This window comes from Mus musculus, chromosome 4 (assembly GCF_000001635.26).
Source record: "Mus musculus strain C57BL/6J chromosome 4, GRCm38.p6 C57BL/6J".
Lineage (NCBI taxonomy): Eukaryota > Metazoa > Chordata > Mammalia > Rodentia > Muridae > Mus > Mus musculus.
The window spans coordinates 98,614,997-98,638,829 of NC_000070.6; the positions used below are offsets into that span (position 1 = coordinate 98,614,997).

Here is a 23,833-nt window from a genome sequence, read left to right on the forward strand (position 1 = left end):
ATGCTCAGTCTGTTCCTGGCACACACTGAGAGTTTATTGTGGTTGTGCTCATATTACTACCTTGAATACACATTCCAGCTTCTGGAACCTTCCCTGTTCAATGATTATGAGCAAAATAGAATTTCTTCCTTTATTAAATTTTTTAATTTCTGAATTGACAAATGAAAAGTGTATGTATTTACCAGATTCAACATTGTTTTTTGAATATGTATACATTATGAGATGGCTAACCCAAAAAATAGCTTGCATTTCTTCACATATTTTTGTTGATTTGTCTGTGTGTGTGTGTGTGTAGGCGCACATGTGCACACTAATATTACTTGAAATCTTTTAGAGTACTGCATACCTATAATCCCAGCATTGAGGCCAAGGGTAAAAATAGTGAGTTTAAGGCTAGCCTGGGCTACATACAAGCTCCAAGCTAACCTAGGCTATATAACAATATCCTAACTCAACACATAATAAAAAAAAAACAACAAAAAAACAAAAACAAGGGCTGGAGAGATGGCTCAAAGGTTGAGAGCACTGACCGAAGGTCCCGAGTTCAAATCCTAGCAACCACATGACTCACACCCATCCATAATGAGACTAATGCCCTCTTCTGGGATATCTGAAGACAGCTACAGTGTACTTACATATAGTAAATAAATAAATAAATCTTTTTTAAAAAATAAAAAAACCACCCTCTTATTTTCAAGACTACAGGCATTGCTTTTAATTACAGTCTAATTTTATGCACCTTATCCTTATTTGCCCAGTCTAACTGAAATTTTGGAGCTCTTGACTTACATCCTCTCAGCTCCACCACTCTTTCCCCGTAAGCACTACTCGCTGCTTCTGTGAGATAAAGTGAAATCATGTGATATTGTACTTTGAATACCTGACTCATCTACTCATGTTATCTGCCTGTGTCATCACAAAGTATTATTATTATTATTATTACTTTTATTAATACAGGTAGGTTTACACATTGTACTATAAGCCTCATTTTCCTCCAGCCATCTATTGACAAAAGCTTAGATGATCTGTTCCTTTGTAACTGTGGATATTGCTGCAATGAATGTGAGTGTGTATTTCATTTCCTTGGTTGGATTTTTTTTTTGTTTTTTTGTTTGTTTATTTTTTTGGATGGTTGGTTGGTTTTATTTTTTCGAGATAGGGTTCCTCTGTGTAGCCCTAGCTGTCCTGGAATTCACTCTGTAGACCAGGCTGGCCTCAAACTCAAAAATCTGCTTGTCTCTGACTCCCAACTTCTGGGATTAAAGGCGTGTGCCACAACTGCCCCTTTTGGGTGGATTTTAAAACGTGTTACTACTGCCGTGTGTGGCAGCACTTAGCTCCCAACAGTGGACACTAAGGCAAGAGAACCATGGGCCCAGCCAGTCTGGGTGGCATAGTGAGACTCCGTGTGTTTAAAAGAAGGTTTGGTAGAAGAAGCTGAAACATGGACGAAGAGTACATGGGGAGTAGAGAAGGAGGTGAATGAAGGGACATAATAGACACTGTGGGGAACTAGACTAAGGGTACATGAGAGAGAGTAGAATTCTAAACTCCAGCATGGCTGAGTGACATGCTGTGGGCACTTGGAGGTCCCCGAAGCATCTGAACGGGGGATGATCAGGCCAGGGTTAGTTGAGTAGAAATGTTAAAGGTATGAGGTGGCCCCTGCCATAAAGGCACTTGCTGCAGAGCCTGATAGCCTGCATCCAATCCCTGAAACCACCTGGGAACCAAAGCACGTACTCACATATCATAAACAAAGAAAACAAACGTTTCTCAAAGAAAGATGCCTCAACTGAGGAGGGAAACCCAGTTAACATGTCACTGCGGTGATCCCATAGAGATCGTCACTGCGGTGATCCCATAGAGATCGTCACTGCGGTGATCCCGTAGAGATCGTCACTGCAGTGATCCCATAGAGATCGGGAGGGCTCAGCTAGAGCCAGGATGTAGATGTTCACGTGATCCCTCCATGAGGAGGCCTGGATCTTGTCTCTGCAGCAGGAGCTTCTAGTTTCCTTTTACCTCAAGGCTGTGCTTTCTGAATAGCTGTTGAGAGGGACTGCCAGCCTTGGAGTGCAGAAACAGTTATAGAGGGTCAACCATTGCCAAAATTTCCCTTTTACCTTTAACTGTGCACTGTCTTTCTGGAATTCTGATTTATCTAATAGTAAAGGTTTTCAGGTAAGCAGTTAGGAGAAGGAAATTCAGTTTGTCATATCTAGTAAACAGAATTTTCTTTTTCAAAAAGAAGTATTTAAGAACTTCTGCTGTGGTGAGAGTTAAAAGCCCTGAGTGGTATTTTGGTAAAATGTGTTAGATTTAGGGGCACAGACATAAACACAGTCTAAAGCCACAATCATGAGTCTTCTTTTTAAAATAAAGACAGCTTAGCTGGGTGTGGTGGCACATCTCTTTAATCCCCACCGAAGAGGCCAGCCAGGCAGCCAGAGCTTAATGGCATCTCACATCAGAGAAAGACAGTTATTTCTATTGATGTATTCTTGAGCCGTTGGATGAGGAATCGTGTTAGACATGTCTTCTAAACCACAAGAACCCCTTTAGCCAGACTGATGTTCTGCCCTCACATAAAGTAACCTTTTGCCCTTAAGGTTCTTTCTATCCAGTTGGTAGGAATCTGTGGGAAAACCATATATTGAAAAAAAATAGCAGAAAAATAAACTAGCAAGCAAGGTATAGCAGAACATGCCCCAGTATTCAAGGTCTAGAGACAAGGGGTGTCAATCCAGCGACAGCCTAGGCCATGTATGGAGACCATCTCAAGAATTATTGAGTTGGAAGGCTGGGGAGGGACTCAATAAAGCACCTGCTGCACAGGCATGAGAGCCTGAGTTCGGATCTTAGCACCAGTGTCATAGCTGCACCTGGTAGAGCTTGACTGTCGTCGCAGTGCTGACCAGCCCAGCACGCCAGCTGGTGGGCTCCAGGGTCGCTCTTGTCTTGCCTGTGTGCGTGCTTTTGCTCACACATACACTCATACTTTTTTTTTAACTATTAAAAAACTTCATGCACTGTTCCTATCATGGTTTCCCCTCCCCCATTTTCACCCAGATCCTCCCCACTCATCCAGCTCCAGGGCTTCTCTATTTAGAAAGAAAAGGAAACAAACCAGAAGAAAGACAGACAGACGGGCAGATGGGCAGACCGATGGATGGATTGATAGCCCAAAAAAGGCACAAGAAACACACACAGATACACAAACAAAACAAAGCAAAAACATCTAAACAGCCAGGCAGTGGTGGCGCATGCCTTTAATCCCAGCACTTGGGAGGCAGAGGCAGGTGGATTTCTGAGTTCGAGGCCAGCCTAGTCTACAGAGTGAGTTCCAGGACAGCCAGGGCTACACAGAGAAACCCTGTCTCAAAAATAACCAAAAACTAAACCAAACCAAACAAACAAACAAACAAAAAAACATCTAAACAGAAAACCAGGAACCCTGATATACAAGCAATAGACCACTTTCATTAAAAAAAAAAAATCTACAAAAATCACCAATGAGTTTGTTGTATGTTGGCCATGGAGCCTGTCTTTAAATGTGGTTTATATACCCAGTTAGACTCCATTGGAAAAAATTAATTTTTCTTTGCAAGTGGTTGTCACTTGGAGATATAGCTTCTGGGGCCATCTGGCTTGAACCTGTGCAGGCCTCTACATGTTGTCACAGTCTCTGTGATTTCATATATGTGTCAGTCCTGTTGTGTCTGGAAGACACTGTTTCCTTGGTGTCACCGTCCCCTCTGGCTCTTACAGTCTTTCTGCTTCCTTTTCTTCACAAATTCCTGAGCTTTGGTGAAGACAGCCCATTTAGGGCTGAGTGTTCCAAGGTCCCCTCACTCTCTGTGGACTGTCCAGTTGGGTCTCTGTATTTGTTCTCATTTACTGCAAAAAGAGAACTTCTCAGGCCTGAGTCCCAGCCCAGTATGGCCCCATTTCTTTAAGTGGTGGTGGTAGTAGTAGTAGTAGTAGTAGTAGTAGTAGTAGTAGTAGTAGTAAAAGTTAAAACATTTAACTTTAAAAAAAAAAATCATCACCTTAATTTGGAAATTCCTAGGGAACCCAGGAGACAAAGGGAAGTTTAGAATGTTAGAAAGTGTGGGAAAATTGTCCTTAGTAAGACATATCCATGCATGCACATATGCATGCGCTCACACGCATGTGCACACAGACACACACACCTTTACCATCTTTGCTGTGCTAATACATGCACTGCCTTTGCATCTCCTCATCTATGGTACTGACTTGCTTCTTTCTGGGGGAGTTGTTGCGCACAGGCTCAGCCAAGCCAGCCACATGGAACAGGTGGTTTGAAGATCACCAAGCGAGAAGTGGACATCCACCCGGTCAGCAGCCACTTTCCTTCAGCCAGATGGTCCTCAAGCCACCAGGGATCCTTGTTCCTTAGAGTCCCGCTGCTGACCTCCTTCCCCTTCCTGTCTCCGACTGTTTGCCATGTTTTGGGTTCTTGGCAAGTGGGGGATTATAAAGGCTTCTCGCTGTGTGAGCCATGTTGTCCTCACAGTGAAGTTACAATTTTGTTCTTGTGTTGTTTAAACACAGACACTCTTATATAACCTTTAGCTTGCCTAGAAAAAGTAAGTTCATGTCTTGTTTCAGCCATTCTCAATTCCTCGGGTGTTTCCTCTCTTTTTTCGTGTGTTTTTTTGTTTGTTTGTTTATTTGGTTGGTTTGGGTTTTGGTCTCCTCTCCATCTAGCTTTGGCTTTTGTATCCTCCTCAATGGAGGCATGTCCACCTAAAAGCAGAAGAGAATGTTAAAAGGTGGACAATAGTGCATCTTAAAACATGGCCTTTGAAGTGAGTCAGACCCAGGTGGACTGAATACTTGCATCAGACAAAGGTCATGAAAGAAGCACAGATGTTGGCATCAAAGATTTTTCAGTCTCCTCAGATAGATTTCCTGCATACATAATGAGGATGCAAAAGAGATGCTAATGAATGATGGAGGGGGAGGTGATACCCTCTAGAGAAACCATAAACAGGAGCTGCAAGAGTGCTGTCAGAATAGTACATTGTCTTGGAGGAGCTTCTTATAATGCAATATGAAGTATAGTATATTGGGTACATAAATCAGTAAGTAGTCGTTCAGCAGGTTATCAAATATATGCATTATGTAACTGTATATGCTGCACTTTGAGGTGATTGGTGGTACTGTAGTTTCTTTACACCAGTGTCACCATCAATGTGTGTGATACATGTGCTTGTTTTTACAGCAATGGAACAGGCTAGAGTCAGAAGAACTTTAATTGGGAAAATGTCGTCACCAGATTGGGCTGTAGGCAAGCCTGCAGAGCATTTTCTTAATGATTGAAGTGAGGGGGCCCAGCTCCCTGTGGGTAGTGCTATGCAGGACAGGTGGTCCTGGAGTGTATAAGAAACCAGATTGAACAAGCCATGAGAAAGGCAGGAAGCAGTCCTCCTCCATGGCCTCTGCATCAGAGTCTGCCTCCAGATTTCTGCCTTAAGAAACCCTGACTTCTCTTGGTGATGGACCTTGACTGAGATGTGTAAGCATTACTTTTGGATGGTATTTTATCACAGCAGTCGAAACCCTAAGACATATGGAAGGAACCTGCTTTGTATATGGCCTATCATTTACTGAAACATTACTTTGTAGTAGGTGACAATACCCCAGTACTTGTTTTATTGGGAGCTTTTTGTTGTTTGTTTGTAGACAGTTCCTGCTACATAGGCTTGCTAGCTCTCTGGAACTCTTGCAGTGGCCAGAGCTAGCAGTTTCTCTTCCCTGGCTTTTTACAGCCTTTTATCAAAACTCCACTAGCTTCACCTTTCCAGCCTCGGTTTCCCTTTGTTTTGTCCTGGCTACTCTCTTGAACAATCTCTCCTTCAGCAGTCAGATGCCTCTCCACTTTTACAGCTCAGCCTGGTCCCACAAACCACTCCAGTGTCAGCTCCTTCTGCTTCTCTCTTCTGGTGAGCAGCTCAGTCCACAACAGTAAAAATAGAAAAGACCCAAGAAAAGCCTCTTTACTATTACAGCAGAGGGGCAGCAGCTCAGGAGGGCTTCGCCCAGTAAGCTTTCATTGTTCAGTCCCAGCACATGTCACATTCAAGTCGTTTAGGACTTGCTCCAAATCTGTGCATTCTCTTAGGTGTTGGTGGAAGGTTGAGGGAGTGAGCCTTCACAGTACTAGCCAGGGCATTCAGCTGAGATCAAGAATTCCAGGAGTGAGTGTTCTAGACTGTTGGTGCTGGCCTTGGTCCTTCCAGAGTTGTTTGACAGTTCTTGCACTCAAAGGCCATATCACCATCCAACTAGATTGTTTATGATTAGCTAAGCCGTGAAAAATGGATTCATGAAGAACCAGGTTGCTACACTGCTTATTGGCCCCAGCATCAAGTAGGAGCAGGATAAAATAGGACAGTGAGTACAATTCACAAGGCAGATGCGGAGGGAAGCTTTTAACGGCAAACAACTGTGGTTTTGGGCGAGAATCCTAAATGCAGCTGCACTTGTAAGACTTCCCTGGTCACAGAAACAGCTGTTATGTTCTGTGAGGCTGAGGCCCAATACTGATGCCTTGGTAGGAGAACTTGACGTGGAGCCTAATCGGTCATACATATTAACAAGATTTTGGCTGGGTGAATAACTCTAATGAAGACTCCATGGGGTAAAGAGCATTGTCACCAGACATAGTGTTCAGAATAACAATTGATATATGTGGTGTAATGAACCAGTTTGGACATTTAACCAGAGATTGCCGCTGGCAGGGTTTTAGGCTTATTGCTTGTACTGGGTGTAACTTGTACAGGATAGCTTTCCCACACAGAATGTGTCTTTAATGCATTCTTTTTTTTTTTCTTTTTTTTAAAAGGATTTATTTATTTATTTATTATATGTAAATACTGTGTGGCTGTCTTCAGACACTCTAGAAGAAGGCATCGAATCTCATTATAGTGAGCCACCATATGCTTACTGGGATTTGAACTCAGGACCTTTGGAAGAGCAGTTAGTGATCCTAACCACTGAGCCATCTAACCAGTCCCTTTAATGCATTCTTATGTCAAGACTTTATCCACATACAAGAAAAATAGAAAGAAGGGCATCAGACTGTCTAATATAGTGCTTGAATGGTTATAATACGGTTGCAGAATATAAGGAACTGAGAACACTTTAGTTAATCGGTGCTATGATTATTTGTAACCACACTGTGTGTGTGTATTATCCTCTTTCATAGCAGTATATATCAGGCTTTCTTGACTGTTTTTTGTTTGTTTGTCCTGTGGAGGCTGTTGGATGTTTCTATACTTGTTTTGTACAGTTATGGGAAAGCACCACTTAGAGAATTACTCACCACACTGATCATCATATCTGCACAGGATTGGACCAGTCAGGGTTTCATCACAGATCAGGAGTCAGGGGAAGGTCCATAAGCCCCACCTCCCCTGAAGGGCTTTGAACCGTTAACCATCTATGGTAAAGAAAGTGTCCTTTTCTTGTCCCTGTTCCAGTAAATAACCTCTCACCTGTGCTCAGGCCTGAAACTCTCAGTGGGTCACACAAAAAGACAGAAAGTAGGAGGGGACTTGTGACAAGAAAGGTTTTAATGGAAGGGGAGATAGAAACCAGGGGTTAAAAACAACTGACATGTAGCATATAAATGGATAAAACTGAAACAATGAAAGGTTTTTTTTCATTCTGTTGTTTGTTTTTGTTTTTGTTTTTTCGAGGCAAGGTTTCTCTGTGCAGCCCTGGCTGTCTCAGAACTCATTCTGTAGATCAACGTAGTCTAGAACTCCGAGATCTGCCTACCTGTCTCCCTGGGATTAAAGGCGTGCACCACAACTGTCTGGCCCAAAGAAAGACATTTTAAAAAGAAAATCGGTTTTGCTACAGAGTCCCATGACTTTAGAGTCTCTAGACTTAAGGAGGAGGCTTAGAATTCATTTAATGTTTATACTCTGAGGTCCAAGTTAACAATAACAGCCTAAAAATAGAATGTGAGTAGGCTGTTAGATTTTTCTGTAAAAAATTGCCTGTGTCTTACAAAAGTAGAATTTGCCTCTTAGTAAAGGTAGAGCTACCTAGGTCAAAGCTAAATCAACCCTTACTCAAAAGAACTTAAAATTCATTTACTTTTTCTTGCATTTATTCAGTGTTGGGGGGGCGTCAGGAGACAAAGGCAGCTGGTTCTCTCCTTCCACCAAGGGAGTACTGAGCAGGAATTGTTTCTGCTAACGAACTGAACAGACATCTGATAGTTCATATGCCTTTTGACTCCTTACCAGAACTAGCAAACTCCAGGGTCTGGGTTTCTGTTCCTGACAGATTGTTGACAAAAGCAAGGGATCTGACCTGAGACTGCCATCCTGTGCCTGTAACAGACAGCAGGGACCAGCATTCCCAAGGAATACTGAAAGCAGGCAGCACTAATCAATGCCTAGTAAAGCAAATGGACAGAGACATCTGCTGGCCTTCTCTTACAAAGGACCGTGGCAGAAACAGTGCCCAATGAGGCATTAGGAACTCTGCACCAGTGTGTGTGTGGTCTGACACAGTGTGAAGGAAGAATAACATCTTTCTGCTTGCCTTTTACTGTCCCATAGGATCTGGGTGGCACTGAACTTGTCAGTAGTGAAGAGGAGAGCAGTGTGGATGCTAAACACCTGCCTGAACCAGAAAGCTCCAAACCGGTGAGAATCCTGCCTGTTCTTTATCCTGGCCCAGGGAGGGGTACAGGGGAGGGGTACAGGGCCTGCATTTCTTACCACCTAGGAACGACTCTTTGCCTGCCATCTTGGTCACTAGGTACCTTGAACTCTGAGACAGGAAGAACTTTCCACTCAGCAAGTGACAAGTTCTCAAAGCACAGGGTCTCTCCCACCATGCTTGAACTGTACTGTCCAGGACTAAAGTGACAGCCAGCCACTCCTTCAAATTCAGTTCACCCCTGGGTATTTCCAGAGTCTGAACTGCAAGAACTCTATTAATACAGGAGTAAAAGACACCTACTTGTTCATGAACTAGAACTTTATCAGATGAGAGAAGTTGTGGCTCTCCCTCCAGGGGGATAGGACACTTTGTTGTCTACTTTGAACCAGGCTCCCTGCTGTGTTCTGTATCCATGAAGATGGTGACAATTCCTTTATAAATAAGAACACAAAGTTAATTTCCTTACATAGGTCAATGGACAATATGTGTCCCTGCCTTTCTGCATTGTAGCCCATCACTTCAAAGTTGGCTACAATTGTTACAAAGAAATGTGGGATTTTCCCTGTCCCTGTGTTTCACAGTGTCTTATAGATCTCCAGAAATTCGACCCTTACATGAGTTTAAATCTGGTTGTGGTATTATTTTACTTGAAGGAATTTGAGAAGTCATCCATTTATTTACCATCCTTCAACTTTTAGAAAAGCTAATGTATTGGAACTGGCTTAGATTGTATCCCCAACAATGAACAAATTTGTTCAGGTATAAAGGTAAGGTTATTTCTAATTAGGTATATCCTCAACAAGAGTAGAAATTGTAGCAAACCCCAGTTGGGCCAATCTCCTTATGACTCAAGATGCCCCCAGTATCAAAAGGAACAATAATAATACATGAGGACTCCTCTTCCTCTTCCAAGAGACAGAATGAATGTCTGTACTGAAAGTCCAGGCATTTAAATACAAGTTAACTCTTCGGGAAACTGTATCATTGTGGATACATTAGAGAAAAGGTATTTAAAAGCAACAAAATTTTTTGTAGCAGGCCCAGTTTAATCTTTAGAAGAAATAGGAAGGAAAGGGAAACATTTCTTTATGTCTGGGAGAGTCTGATAGTACCAACGAGACTCTCCTGTAGGCTGCAGAGAGGAGCCATTTTTAGTTCACTCTGCTCCTAGGCCCCAATAGTGAGAGATGACTTTCAGACAACCTAAGAGGTATGAACTATTAAGCTTCACTTTAAAAGTCTGTGTGTGTGTGTGTGTGTGTGTGAGAGAGAGAGAGAGAGAGAGAGAGAGAGAGACAGAGACAGAGACAGAGACAGAGAGAGAGAGAGAGAGAGACAGAGAGACAGAGAGAGACAGAGAGAGACAAAGAGAGAGAGAGTGTGTGTGTACTACATGTGTGCCTAGTCTGGGCTTGTTCTTAGATACTAATTTACCTAAGAATAACTGGACTCCCCATCTTATTATGTCTCTCCTCCCTTTACTTTTTTCCATCTTCCTCATTTTCTGATATTCTAAAATTTTTCTTCACCATTTCTAGTGGATTCTATGCGTGGTCTAATTGAGAAAGGAAAGGTAGCCTGAATTTGGACACATTTTCTAGCATAATATAAGTGCTCTCGTATGAAATATTTCGAGTTTGGCCTTAGCCTGTTGTGGTGGCACATGCCTTTAATCCACGCACTCAGGAGACAGGAGCAGGCAGATCTATACAGCTTTAGGTTTAGTTCCTTGTACACAGATTAGCAAAAGCTACATAATGAGACCTTGTCTTTAAAAAAAAAAATGTGGTCTTGGGACTAGGGAGATGGCTTGGAGGGTGGCATTATCCATGCAAGCATGAGGACCTGAATTTGGTCTCTAGTGCTCACATAGAAGTGGGGCAAAGGTAGGGAATCTCCAGTCTATAAACTGATGACATTACTGCTCCATGGTATGGTGGAAAAGGCTTTTATTGTAGCTATTAGAGACCAGCCAGAGGCATCTGGGAGAGCCCAGAGCAGAGAGAGAATGATATAGACTAAACATGACCAGCAGACTGGACATGACCATGGCCATCTGCAAGAGAAGGGAGAACAGCCAGGGATGGAGACTAGAGAGAACATAGTGAGAGAAGCAGAGAGGGAGCAAGCATATGGGTAATAGCAGGGCTATCAAGACAATGAGTAGCTGGGGAGGGGAGCCTGTGAGCGGGAGGGAGGCTAGGGTAGAGGAGGAGGTAAGAAGGGCAGGATGCTAACGTGGACTTGTGTCATGAGTACTTGTGATACCGAGGACCCTGGAGGCCAGCATGATGTTTGATATGCTGATAGGCTCCCAAGGTAGCCATATGTTCCTTCTGCCAGAGACTCCTTTTGGTAGATGGGAACAAACTTCACAAGCTCCTGCGGAATGGTGGCTTTTGTCTACCCACCAGAAATCTTCCTATGGTCTAGGTTGACCTTATTTCTAAATTTTTTGACTACCTTTTGGGGTTTGGGGAGTTGGAGTGTTATAAGTATGTACCACCATGCCTGGCTGTGTTTTTAAAGGGCTTGCGATGCATAAATGCTAACACTAGGCTCCCATGTTTAGAAGCGTGGTTGTTAGGTGGGAAAGAAAGGGAAGACTGACTGAAGGGGGTGTGCTCATTGCATTCTTATAACTGACCTCTGTATTGGCTGCTGCCTTTGTATCTCAGATCCTGTCATGGCTCATAATTTTCTGCTTTTCTGTAAAGCTAATTTACATTTTCTGTCTCCTTAGCCATCTCTTCCTCCATGCTGTTACTAATAACAAAATAATCCTAAACAGCCACCTTGCAATAAATAATAAAAAGATAACTAAGGTAAACAATGGGGAAAGGCACTGATATTTCTCCAAATATATACAAATAAGGGGTCAATATGTGGAAGATGCTCAATAGAAATGCACTAGAGAAATGCATGTCAGAGATGTGAGATGTGGCTTCACACATCAGAGCCGTGGTAAGGTGTGGCTTTGCAACCAGTAGAAAGTCTATCATCAACACAGCAGGTAACAGCAGGTGCTGTGGGTGCGGAGGAGCTGGAACCCCACATTAATTGCTGGCAGGATTGGGAAGGGTGTTAGATTCTAGGGATCTGTCACTGGCAGTAAGCAGACACTGACTCTTATGATGGATGCATCACAATTATATTGAAATTCCTACTTTGATCAGAGCTAAGAACTAGAAGTCCTTGGTGCTCACAGGTCATGTGAATGAGGGCCTCATCTAGGGATATCTGGATTGAGATTTGAAGATGTCGATATAATTCTTTCTTATTCTCTATGTGGGCATTAGCTCTCAAGATGTCAATATATTAATTCTTTAGATGCTCAAGTGCCTTGTGTAAAATGATGAAGTGTTTGCTATAACCTATATACATTCTCCCTTTTCTTTAGGACATCTCTGACTCACCTGGTATACCTAATACTGTATAGGTTGCTCTTATACTGTTGATATTATTATTGTACATACACAGTTGTACATATTGTTTATGGAATAATGACAAGCAGCCTATATGTGTTCAGTATAGATAGCCAAGGTTTGTTTCTAGTGTGTGGGTGTTTAATATTGTCCATTTGTGGTGGCTGAAGCATAGATGTTCTGTGTTATGTAAGCATAAAAGGCTGACTGCGGTTGAGAATGGAGCAGAAAAGAAACAAAGGAGGGGCTGGAGAGATGGCTCAGCAGTTAAGAATACACGCTGCTCTTACAGAGGACCGAGTTTGGGTCACAGCACTCATATTAAGTGACTCCAGGAGATCCGGTGTTTCTAGCCTCTCTAGGCATCTACACTTATGTGTGTATACCCCACCACACACTGATATACATATACACATAATTTTAAAATAAAGAAAACTGAGAGAGAGAAAGAGGGAGATGATTCTAGGTGGTCTTAGAACCTTGGATAATCTGCTGAACTGAAAGTGTCCAGCTGGTAAGATGCAAGCATTTGGAGAAGTCAGCAGAAGCCAGGTCACATTACAAAGATGGTCTTTGAGCTGACTCAAAGATGGTCTCAGAGGGCTGTAAGGGTCAGCTACATATTCCTTGTAGCTGCTATGTGAAGATGAGATGGCAGATGGGGCAGTCCAGAGTGGACAGTGACAGGCTGGATATGAATCTGTGACAGCAATGGCAGTGTTCAGGATACAGAGTGTGCAACAATGCATTTCAGGAAAGGACCACACAGATGGCAGTAAAAAAGACTCACCTTTCTTGACTCGTTGTGCAAGTCCTCTTCCGTATGCGTTCCTTAAAGCTTTCCTCCACAGGCTTAGGGTGACAGAAGTTCTGTTCATCTTCATCACAAGCCTTATCCTAGGGTGTGGCCAATATCCCAAGGTTACCCCACTCAAAATGACCCCAATAGATGTGCCCTGTATTCTTTCTCTGTTTTGTGAAAGTTCATGGTACAGCTTGTGTGCCAAGTGACACATGTCATTTCAGCCTGGCTTACATGGCAGCCTCTGTGGCATTTCCCACTGCTCAGTTTTCTTAGGTTATTTCAGGTTTGCTTGTGTTTCCCCATGGAGTCAGTGGCATTTGTCGCTATCCTGTCATAAAATGTCCTTCTGACCCTTAGCACAGGGACATGCACATAGGAAAAACGCAGGGAGCTCAAGGTAGCATCTAGCCTGGAGTTTCTTTGTGTTGATTTTAGAAGTTATAGGGTACAAAGCTCATGCCTGGGAAACCATGAGCTGTTTCTGAAATTAACTTTCACTGACCTACATAGTCCGAGGCATGAAAATTCAAGAGGAAGCTGGCAGCTCATCTTACCATTTCAGGTTCCATCCGCTAGACTGCCAAGATCAGAGGAACACCCTCGTCTCTGCCTTGAAATACCTGGTTCATATAAGATTTGCAAACATATTTCAGGGAAGATCGGTTTTAGATAGTGCCTTTATGTCAAGATACTCAGGGAAAGTCAGTTTTAAATAGTGCCTGTATGTCAAGATACTCTGGCCGGACTCACCTTTTCCAGGGTGAGGACTGTCAGGTACAACCCAAGAGCCTAATTCTGTAAAGACACTCTTCCTCTGCCAATCCTTGCTCTAAAGGGCTCGCTCTGCTCATCTCTGACTTCTCCAAGCCTGGCTCTTTGCTACCTCTTTGTTATAAGAACTGATGATGATTCTGAACATGAAACTCAACATCAGTTGCCTGAAGCAAGGCTTGCTCAACAGTCATTAAGACCACATTTTGCCTAGGTAAAATCCAAGTGGGCCAAAGCCCTTGTTTTTCAGTCTACATTTTCCTTAGAAGCTACATTTTCTTAGGAGTAAAAACATAAAACACCATTAAGATTCAAGAGTATAATTTGATCCAAATCAGCTCTCATTGGTGGTCAGGGGCCGGACCCACATAGCAGTGTCTTTCTTTCAGTCAGCACAATGTTCCTGAGATGCTCAAGCTAAGTTTTTTACAGAGGAGTTTTTAATTTTTTAAATAAGTAACCTTATTAATTCTTGGAGAATTTCATAGTGATATGATTTTTATTAGATATTTTCTTTCTTTACATTTCAAATGTTATACCCTTTCCTGGTTTCCCCTTTTCTGGTTTCCCCTCTGAACACCTCCTATCTCCTCCCCAACCCCCCTACCCTACCCCTGCTCATCAACCCACCCACTCCCACTTCCAGGTCCTGGCATTCCCCTACACTGAGGCATAGAACCTTCACAGGACCAAGGGCCTCTCCTCCCACTGATGACTGAGCTATATCAGGCTCCTGTCAGCAAGCACTTGTTGACATCCACAATAGTGTCTGGGTTTGGTGATTATATATGGGATGGATCCCCATGTAGGGCAGTCTCTGGATGATCATTCCTTCAGTCTCTGCTCCACACTTTGTCTCTGTAACTCCTCCCATGGGTACTTTGTTCCCCCTTCTAAGAAGGATTGAAGTAGAACTAAAACCATCCAGTGGAAAAAGACAGCATTTTCAACAAATGGTGCTGACTCAGCTGGCCTGTTAGCATGTAGAAGAATGCAAATTGATCCATTCTTATCTCATTGTACAAAATTCAAGTCCAAGTGGACCAAGAACCTCCACATAAAACCAGATACACTGAAACTAATAGAAAAGAAAATGGGGAAGAGTCTCAAGCACATGGGCACAGGGGGAAATTTCCTGAACAGAACACCAATAGCTTATGCTCTAAGATCAAGAATTGACAAATGGGACCTCATAAAATCGCAAAGCTTCTTCTGTAAGGCAAAGGAAACTGTCAATAGGACAAAACGGCAACCAACAGATTGGGAAAAGATCTTTACCAATCCTACATCTGATAGAGGGCTAATATCCAATATATACAAAGAACTTAAGAAGTTATACTTCAGAGAACCAAATAACCCTATTTAAAAATGAGATACAGAGCTAAACAAATAATTCTCAACTGAGGAATATGGAACGGCTTGAGAAGCACCTAAAGAAATGTTCAATATCTTTAGTCATCAGGGAAATGCAAATCAAAACAACCCTGAGATTCCACCTCACACCAGTCAAAATGGCTAAGATCAAAAACTGGTGACAGCAGATGCTGGTGAGGATGTGGAGAAAGAGGAACACTCCTCCATTACTGGTGGGATTGCAAGCTGGTACAACCACTCTGGAAATCAGTTTGGCAATTCCTCAGAAAATTGGTCATAGTACTACCGGAGGATCCAGCAATACCTCTCCTGGGCATATACCCAGAAGATGCTCCAACTGGTAATAAGAACACATGCTCCACTATGTTCATAGCAGCCTTACTTATAATAGCCAGAAGCTGGAAAGAACCCAGATGTTCCTCAACAGAGGAATGGATACAGAAAATGTGGTACATTTACATAATGGAGTACTACTCAGCTACTAAAAACAATAAATTTATGAAATTCGTAGTCAAATGGATGGATCTGGAGGAAATCATTCTGAGTGAGGTAACCCATTCACATGGTATGCACTCACTGATGAGTGGATATTAGCCCAGAAGCTCAGAATTCCCAAGATACAATTCACAAACCACAAAGCAATATGATTATACTCACCCTCAACTCCACCCATAGCTTCTCCCAGATTCATTGCTACCTCCCTACCAACAACCTAATCTCATTTTCTCTTCTCTCTTCTCCCTTCTGATTTACTTCCCCATCGACTCCCAGTTTTGCCCTCCATATTTTTCTGGTATGCGGCCATCCACTTGATCCCAGTTGACCTACCAAGTCCCACACCCTTAAGGAAAGCTGGCAGTCCCTCCTCCCGCAGCCAGCCCTGTCCGTGGCTCCAGAACTAGGCATGGGGACTCATCTGTGCAGGAGCTTTTACCCAGAAATTCTAGTTCCCAGTTCTAATGCAGATGGATGAGCAGGCCAGACTGCCCCTTCCTTCAGTGTGTGTTCCCGGTTCGTCTGCCCCCTGGCAGTCTCACGGTTCTCTTAGCCCTTTGCCTGCCTTGTCTATCCCTATCACCAGAAGTGCCCACACCGGCCGTCAGGATCCAATACCTTCTATATCAGAGTCACTGATGTTGATATCTAAGAGGTCTCCTGACCCACAAGGCTTCTGAGAGGTGGTATTGAGCCAGGAGGAGCACAAGTCTGTCATTAGGAGAGCACCTAACCTGTGAGGTGGAACACTATGATGGGCACTGACAGACTGCAGAATCCAGTGAAGCACTTTCCTGCCCACAGTCCCACGGTTACTAGGAAACAGGAAAAATGACCACCAGAGAGTTCTTCATTTTATAGCCCCCCCCCACCTCATTCAAGGCTTCAGATCCACGTGTGGTGGGGCAAGTGTACATGCCGGGGTTGGGAGTCAGACATCCACATCAAGCCTCTTCCTCAGGCACAATCTTCTCGAAGCTCCCCAGGCAGCCCCTGGGATCCACCTATCCCTGCCTCGCCAGCACTGGGAGTGCAGTTTGCACACACTGTGCCCAGTTTGTTAGCAGGTTCTTGGGTGTCAAACACCAAACACACAGTACTTTAAGTACTGAGTTTTAGTCCCCAACCTTCCACACAGTGTCCCTTTAGTCCCCAACCTTCCACACAGTGTCCCTTTAGTCCCCAACCTTCCACACAGTGTCCCTTTAGTCTCCCATGCTCTCCTCCTCTCTAGAAAATCAGCTACATCTATCCCCAAATGTTGTTTAGAAAATTTAATAGCCTGTTGAAAAAAACTGCTGTCCAAGAAAAGCCTACTTTGTTTCATGTGGTTGTCCCTGTGTTAGAGAGCCTGCCATGGTTAGATAAACAGACAGGGTGAGAACAGGGCTGCTTGTGTTCTTAAGTGGGAGGTTGAGGCTTCTAAAAAGGAAGGGTTGGGGAACTGAAGGAAGACAGTGACATCCTGAGAAGATGCCATGCCTACTGTGGAATTCTGTCCTTTAGTACATTGTGTAGTTTCTAGTTTCTGATGTCACTTACTCAGGTGAGAGTACTAAACGAGGGCTAGTGTCAGCATTGCCAGCTAGCACTGTTGTACCAAAAAAGCAGTAAACAGAAATGGTATGGCATTCTATGTAGAAATAGCACCATGATATTTATGAATTTTCTCCCTTTCCACATGAGCCAGAATAGAAAGGTGAAAAGTCAGGAGAACCTTACTTTTTAATCAAGTTCTTCGCTTGGTTAAGATTGTTCCCTGATGTTAGCACTGGCGCCCAATTGTAAAACACGGTCTCAGTTTTTCTAGTGACTGTAGCTTTGTTAGAACCTAGTTTTCTTTCTGGCTGGTATTTCCAACAAGTGTGACTGTGTAAGTCTCCATTCCTGTTTCAGATCTACCATAGAAATGCCATCTACAGCAAGGGCTGGGGACTCTCTGCGAGGAACAGGAACCTGACTGTCTCTTGTGACAGTGTGCAAATTGCCAATGTAAAGTTCAAGTGCATTCAAATACGTGGCATTTTTCACAGACCATTGTTCTTTATATCTCCACCTCATAGAGCACTTGAGATTTGCTCAGATGATAAATTCCCTTTGCAAGTCATAAAATCGACACTGAACGTCTAATCAAATCCACTTCATAGACTGTTTTTTCATGTGTCCCTTTCCTCCTGTATGGAAACAGCAGAGAACGAGGAATCATGAGGAAGGCGACCTGTTGAGTACAAAGATGGAGGGGCGTACATTTTAACACAGTTCACAATCTCTGCTCACCTCCACGAGCGTCACCCACCTCACCTCTCCTGCCCAGTGACTGCTTCACAGAGGAGACTTAACTTCAATTTGGGACTAACTGGAAGGAACCACTTTTTAATGAGCATTTTTTTTTCTAAATGGAGGAATGAAAACTACAACTATTATTCCTAATAGTTATCAAAGATGGAGGAGCAGGGAACAGGGGCCTTCCGAGTACTAGGCTTCTTGGGAAGCAGCATGTCTCACCTGTGAGGGAGAGTTTAGCTCCCTGGAGAGGCCTCGGTTGCTGCTTTAATATTTAGACTGAAGAAGCTAAGACCTAGGTAGGCTGTGGTGTCTTTCAAAGGAAACTCTAAATCCACAGAATCTTTCAGACGTAAAGCATTTCTACTGAAGACCTATGTGTCCTGGGCATCACTCACCACAGTGCCCGTGGCCCAGGCTGTCCAGGAGCTTTCAGAACTGCTGAGATTAGTGGCGGCTCGCATTTGCTGTATCCACTGTCTACGCTAAGAAACACCATTCTACTCCACACTTTGTGGGCGAGGGATAACATCTTTAGATTGGTCCTAATATTAAGCCATGTAAGAAAACCCTTCAGGCTTTTTTTATCCATCAACTCTATTATTAATAGATTAATAATAGATCAACTCTATTATTAACCTATTTTATAGTTAATCAAACTGAGGCATAGATATAATTATCACAGATAAGATTTGGAAGCTATCTTAAAGTAGTAATTGTTAGGGATGGGGATATGGAACAGTGAGGAAAGTGCAAGCCCGGGGACCTGAGTTCAAATCCCATGGGAAGTAGAGAAGGAGAATTCTCCAAAGATTCCATGCCAGGTAGCCTGGGGTATGCAGTGGCAAACAGACCCTATCTCAAACAAACATGAGATTGACCTCTGACCTTTACGTGCATGTTGTGGCATGCACACACCATACTCACATTCATGAACACGCATTATCACACTCACATTCATGAACACGCATTATCACACTCACACACACACATCTCACATACCCACATACAGACTCAAAGAGACAGGAGGAGGGAAGGATCCTCGTGTGCCAGTCCTCCCAGCTACTTAGGGGACTGAGAGTTTGACCTTTACAACATCCAGACTCCACATCCCAAGATAATTGGCATTATAAATATTAAAAGGACAGTTGCAGTGTGTGGCACACATTTACTTCCATGGCCTCCAGTCCTTTGGTGACACCTCAGGGGCAGACTTCTGGCTGAACATCTTGTGGTCTTATGTTGTGGTGTCCATTATTGTCACCCTGGGAGTGGTCACTTCTCTCAAGTTCAGCTGAACCCAGAGAGGAGAATATAGGTTTCTACAGGAATTATGACTCCATGAAAGACTCTGAAGCAATGGTGAAAGCCGATCCAAACTAATTTTGCAATGTAAAGAATTCTTTTGGGTTGATCTCTATAGATGCTTGTCACTGAACTGTGTGTTCCTGAACTACGAAGCATAAATATGTAGGCTAAAGGTTACTTTCTCTCAAGGAATAAACAAGAAATTTTTAAAAGAAAAGTTCAGGTGCTGGTGGAGTTTTTAGTAACCTTGCTTAACCAAAAGTAATCGTCTCTGCCACGTGCAGTCACTGGAAGGATGGAATCATCCCTGAACTCAGAAACAATCTAAACCAGTGGATAAGGGCATCTCTTCTCCTAACCCTCCTCAGCCTGCTGTGGGCATCACTCCTGGGGCTGAGCCTCTGCCAGAACAGAGCTGACCTCTCTTCCCTTGAGTCATTAGAATCCGAAGATTTCTATTCTTGCTTGGTCCCATTGTCTATCTTAGGCTGTTACTGTGTCCAGAGAGAAGGGGTGCTTTAATTTAGAACAGGAGCTATGCTTTGAATAAGAATGGTATCCATAGGCTCGTATTGTTTAAGTCTTTGGTACCTATTTGGTGGAACTGTTTGGGAAGGATTAGAAGGTATGGCTTTGACGGAGGAGGTGGGTCTTGAGCAGTCAGTTTTGTATTTCAAATGCCCATACCATTTTTAGTTTTGTTCTCCTTCTCCCATTCTCTCTCCATCTCTCCTACCCCTCCACTTTTACCTGTGAATCAAATTTTGGCTCTCAGCTACTGCTCCAGCACCATGCCTTCCTGTGTGCTGCCATGCTTCATGCCATGATGGTCGTGACACTGTAAGCAAACCCCCAATGAGCTCTTTGTTCTTTAAGTTGCCTTGGTGATGGGGCCTCTTCACAGCAATGGAAAGGTAACCAAGACAAGGAGTCAGTCTGCTTTGAGGATTTCAGGCTAGACCTACCTCTCACCATAACTGTCATCCAAAAGAATCCGGTGTGCCTTTAAGAACCACCCCTCAGAAGTGCCATATGCTGACCCGGGCATTGTTAGGAGCTCCCACACTGTGCTGAGGCTTTCAGTGCCAACCTAATGTGCTGTGCCCATTTGTTTATGTGCTGTGCCCATTTGTTTCACGAGCCAAGATGCAAAGTCAGCATCCTAAAATGCCCCAGAGCTCAGATGTAAATGCGCTAAGGGCTCTGTTGGTGCAGTAGCGGGAATGTGAGCAAGTGCTAAGCCTGTGTGTAAAGCAGAGGGAAGCGAGCGATGTCACTGCAGGGCCATGAAGTGCTTCTGTCTTGTTTTTAATCTCAGGTTAGAAATAAACAAGTGCAATGTGTTCTGACTTGGTAACAAATCTAAATACGGAGCCACCTGCAAACCGACCTTCTGTCTGAGGTTGGGAAGCAAAAATGTGTTCTCTTTCCCACGGGGCTTGTGCCTTGGCTGAGAACGAGCTGCGTCTGGCTGGGCTCTGCCATGGCAATACTTTATTTTCTCTGTGCCTCCGGTATTCAAACTCCGAGAACAGATGACTGGGTTTGGGGTTTCTGTTTTGTTTTTAGTTCATTTTAGACAGCGTCTCCAGTAGCACAGGCTGGCCCGGCTCACTACATAGCTGAGGATGACCTTGAACTCGTCTTCCCCACCCCCTGCCCCGGGCACTGTTAATGTGGGCACCCTCACACCCAGCTTAAAACAGACCATAACAGCATCTAACACAAAAGCCCATTGTGCGCATCAACAAATGTGTAGCGTGACTGGCTCACAACTGACATGTAGTGGTAGTCAGTAGCCTTTAGCTGTCATGGTCGGCACTGGCATGCAGCAGCAGCCCCTGTCCCTTCAACTGGAAGTATAAGGTAATCCGTATGAGAAGTAAGGTCTGTGCAGAGCCAGACGTCACACAGTCTGCTTCTGTCATTTTGTCCTGTTACACTTTAGACATTGAGAGGAAAGTGGAGGAACGAGTGGTTTCAAGACACTGGCCCCCAGATCTATGAGGTCTCATTCCCTGTAATTAATTGTTCCTATAATCATCCCGCCAATGTGTAGGGAAAGGTGGTAAGTACTGGGCTCCTCTGCTGTCAAACGACATAAACAATTGAACATGATTAAAAAGGTAACTCAAAAGTCTCTGCCACCCAGCCTGTGACCTGAGCTTGACCTCTGGACTTAACTCAAGAGAAAGAACCAACTTCTACAAGTTGTCCTCTGACCTTCATGTACCAACTCACATACACACACACACACACACACACACACACACACACACACTTACACACATACACATGCACATATACACTCACACATACACACATTTTCACACACAGTACATATGTGTAAAAACAATTTAAGAAAAGGGATAAAACAAGTTAGTATTTGCTCTGAGCAGTATCTAAATTAGGGGTTTTGATCCATAGCTAGTGTTAGAAATAAGTCCAGACCTCAAAGAAAGAGACCAGCTATTGACCACAGAGTCTACGCAAAGCAGACTTGACACTTGATCAAGAAGGTAGCTCACATACTGTATGAACACAGAGAACCAGCAAATGTGTTGTTTTTATTCTAGCTGGGAGGGAGCTGGGTGTTTTCACATTGCATGGCCTGACTTAGTTGGCTGGTCTGAAAATCCTGGGCACATGGGAAATGGAAGGGAGAGGAAAGGGCTGCAGGCCATCAAATTCCAAGAAGGGAACAGCAGGTTTGAGTAAAGGAAGGTTTTACTTTGTGGGGAATATTTGCATACAAGTCACACAAGGTGGGAGAGAGAAAAAGATTTTCATTCCTTGTTCTAAACACAAGTGATGCACTCTTTGATAGAAATGATTCATATTGAATATTTCTGATCCTGGGGAACCGCCCTGTTGTCCCCTCACTGGCTGAATGGGGGTTGTTAAAGCAGGTTCGCAGCGGCAACATGACTGAGGTACACATGCTTTTGATGAAAACCAGAAGGGGTAGTAGCCGTGGTTCCCGGTTCTACGGTAGCCTGGGTTTGACTCTGCAATATCCCCACTATTGACCTTTCCACACCCTTTCTCTGACCTGTGAAGCCACACAGTGGAGTCATGCCACAGACACAAGTTCATTGTGTATCCTTTGCTGGCCTGCATGAAATTCAACTAGTGCTTTTAAAATCAGATTCTTAATTTTTGATGCAGGTAGCACTCATTTAGATCATATTTTATTCTACCAAACATTAAAACAACAACAACAAAAAAAAAACTTTAAGAGAGAGAGCACTTGCCAAAAATAACAAAAACAAACAAACAAACAAAAACCAGGGACAAGGCAGGGTTGGGGAAGGCTCAAGACTTGAGAGTGTGGAAAAAGACACCACCCAGTGCCCAGGGAGGAGTTATGGCATGGAGTGACAGATTCATCGTATAGCATACAGTCTGTTTTATAGCAAAGTGTAAGGAGTTGGGTGAAATGGATCCTAGGAACTTTCCCCACAAGAGTGGCAGAGATCTAAAGGAGTGAAATACTTGTGGCCCTAAAATTAAGGGACTGAGGGTACTCCTGTTGTTCAGAGGACCATGGCACCAGAATCCAAATCCATGCTGGAGTATAGCCCAGCCCAGTCTGAGTGCTGAAGAAGTTTGAGGGGCGGGGTGTGCTGGCCAGGATGATTCTGTGACTGGTAGGGATGCTGGGAGAACCTGTCAACCCGCATCAGCTTTGATATGCTAACAGGCATCTCAGCTAGCTGTTTGTCCTAGGTTTGAGACCTAACACCCTCCTCACACGCACCCCATTTATAAATTATGCGGGGGAATTAAGGCTGGAAGAGTCAAATACAGACTCACATTTGCTTGAGTCAAAGGAGGTAGGATTGCAAACTCCTAACACTCCGTTTCATAAGCCACTCTGCTCTTGTTTCCTGCCCACACCACCCAGGAGAGCCAGAGCAAACATATCCTCTCTCATTCAAATCAACATCTCTCTGTCGCTTCGTGGTCCGTGATCTGTCCAAGCCAAGTGGCAGGAACGCATGCCTAACCTAAACCATCAAATGATGCTTTAGCCTTAAATCCATCTACACTGAGAGGACATAACATTGCGAACCCAGAGAGGAGACAGGCATGCACACTGTGGCCAGCATTTCAGTTGACAATGCCACCTGTGTCTGTGTGTCGACCTCCCGTGTCTAGATCACTTGCTTCTCTCCTGGAGTTGAGGACTAGCTTACCTTTATTTCTCACAGTAACTCTGCCAGGTGTGCTTTGAGCCTCTAGATGAGTATCTTAAAAGGAAGGGGTACTGGAAAAGCAGAAATCGAACCCCGGAAGTTTATTTAATATTCAGGACAAATAAGGCATCAAGGAATATCTGACAGGACTAGCCTGAGCTCACTTGTGCAGGTTTATCCAGGTTGGGGATGAGGAATGGGAAGAATGTGTTTGTGTTATTTGAGGTCATTTTTGAGATAGATGCAAAGCCCAGGTCCCTGCAAGAGGCTGAAGTACAGTTGAGACCTGTGTTGCTAGCTGTCTGTGTCTTTTACATTTCAGGAAGACCTGTCCCAGGTGGTTGATGACAACATGGTGGCAGAGCAGCAGAAGGAATCGGAGTCACCTGACAGTGTGCGTTATTTGTGTTTGGGGTTTGCTCTGTGGGGTAGTGTGCCATATGAACTGTCTCCACAAGCAA

The 23,833-nt window shown here is 43.7% G+C and overlaps 1 protein-coding gene across 12 annotated transcripts in view; it reads left to right on the forward strand.

Annotated features, from left to right (window-relative positions):
• Patj (PATJ, crumbs cell polarity complex component) overlaps window positions 1–23,833 on the forward strand; it is a 324,044-nt gene that overhangs the window by 219,437 nt on the left and 80,774 nt on the right. For 11 of the 12 annotated variants that reach the window (XM_006502705.3, XM_006502699.3, XM_006502700.3 and 8 more), the window contains 2 exons: window positions 8,607–8,693; window positions 23,695–23,766. In XM_006502705.3, coding sequence (XP_006502768.1) covers window positions 8,607–8,693; window positions 23,695–23,766 — 159 coding nt within the window. The remainder of the gene's footprint in view (window positions 1–8,606; window positions 8,694–23,694; window positions 23,767–23,833) is intronic. The other variant, XM_006502704.3, reaches the window with a different exon arrangement.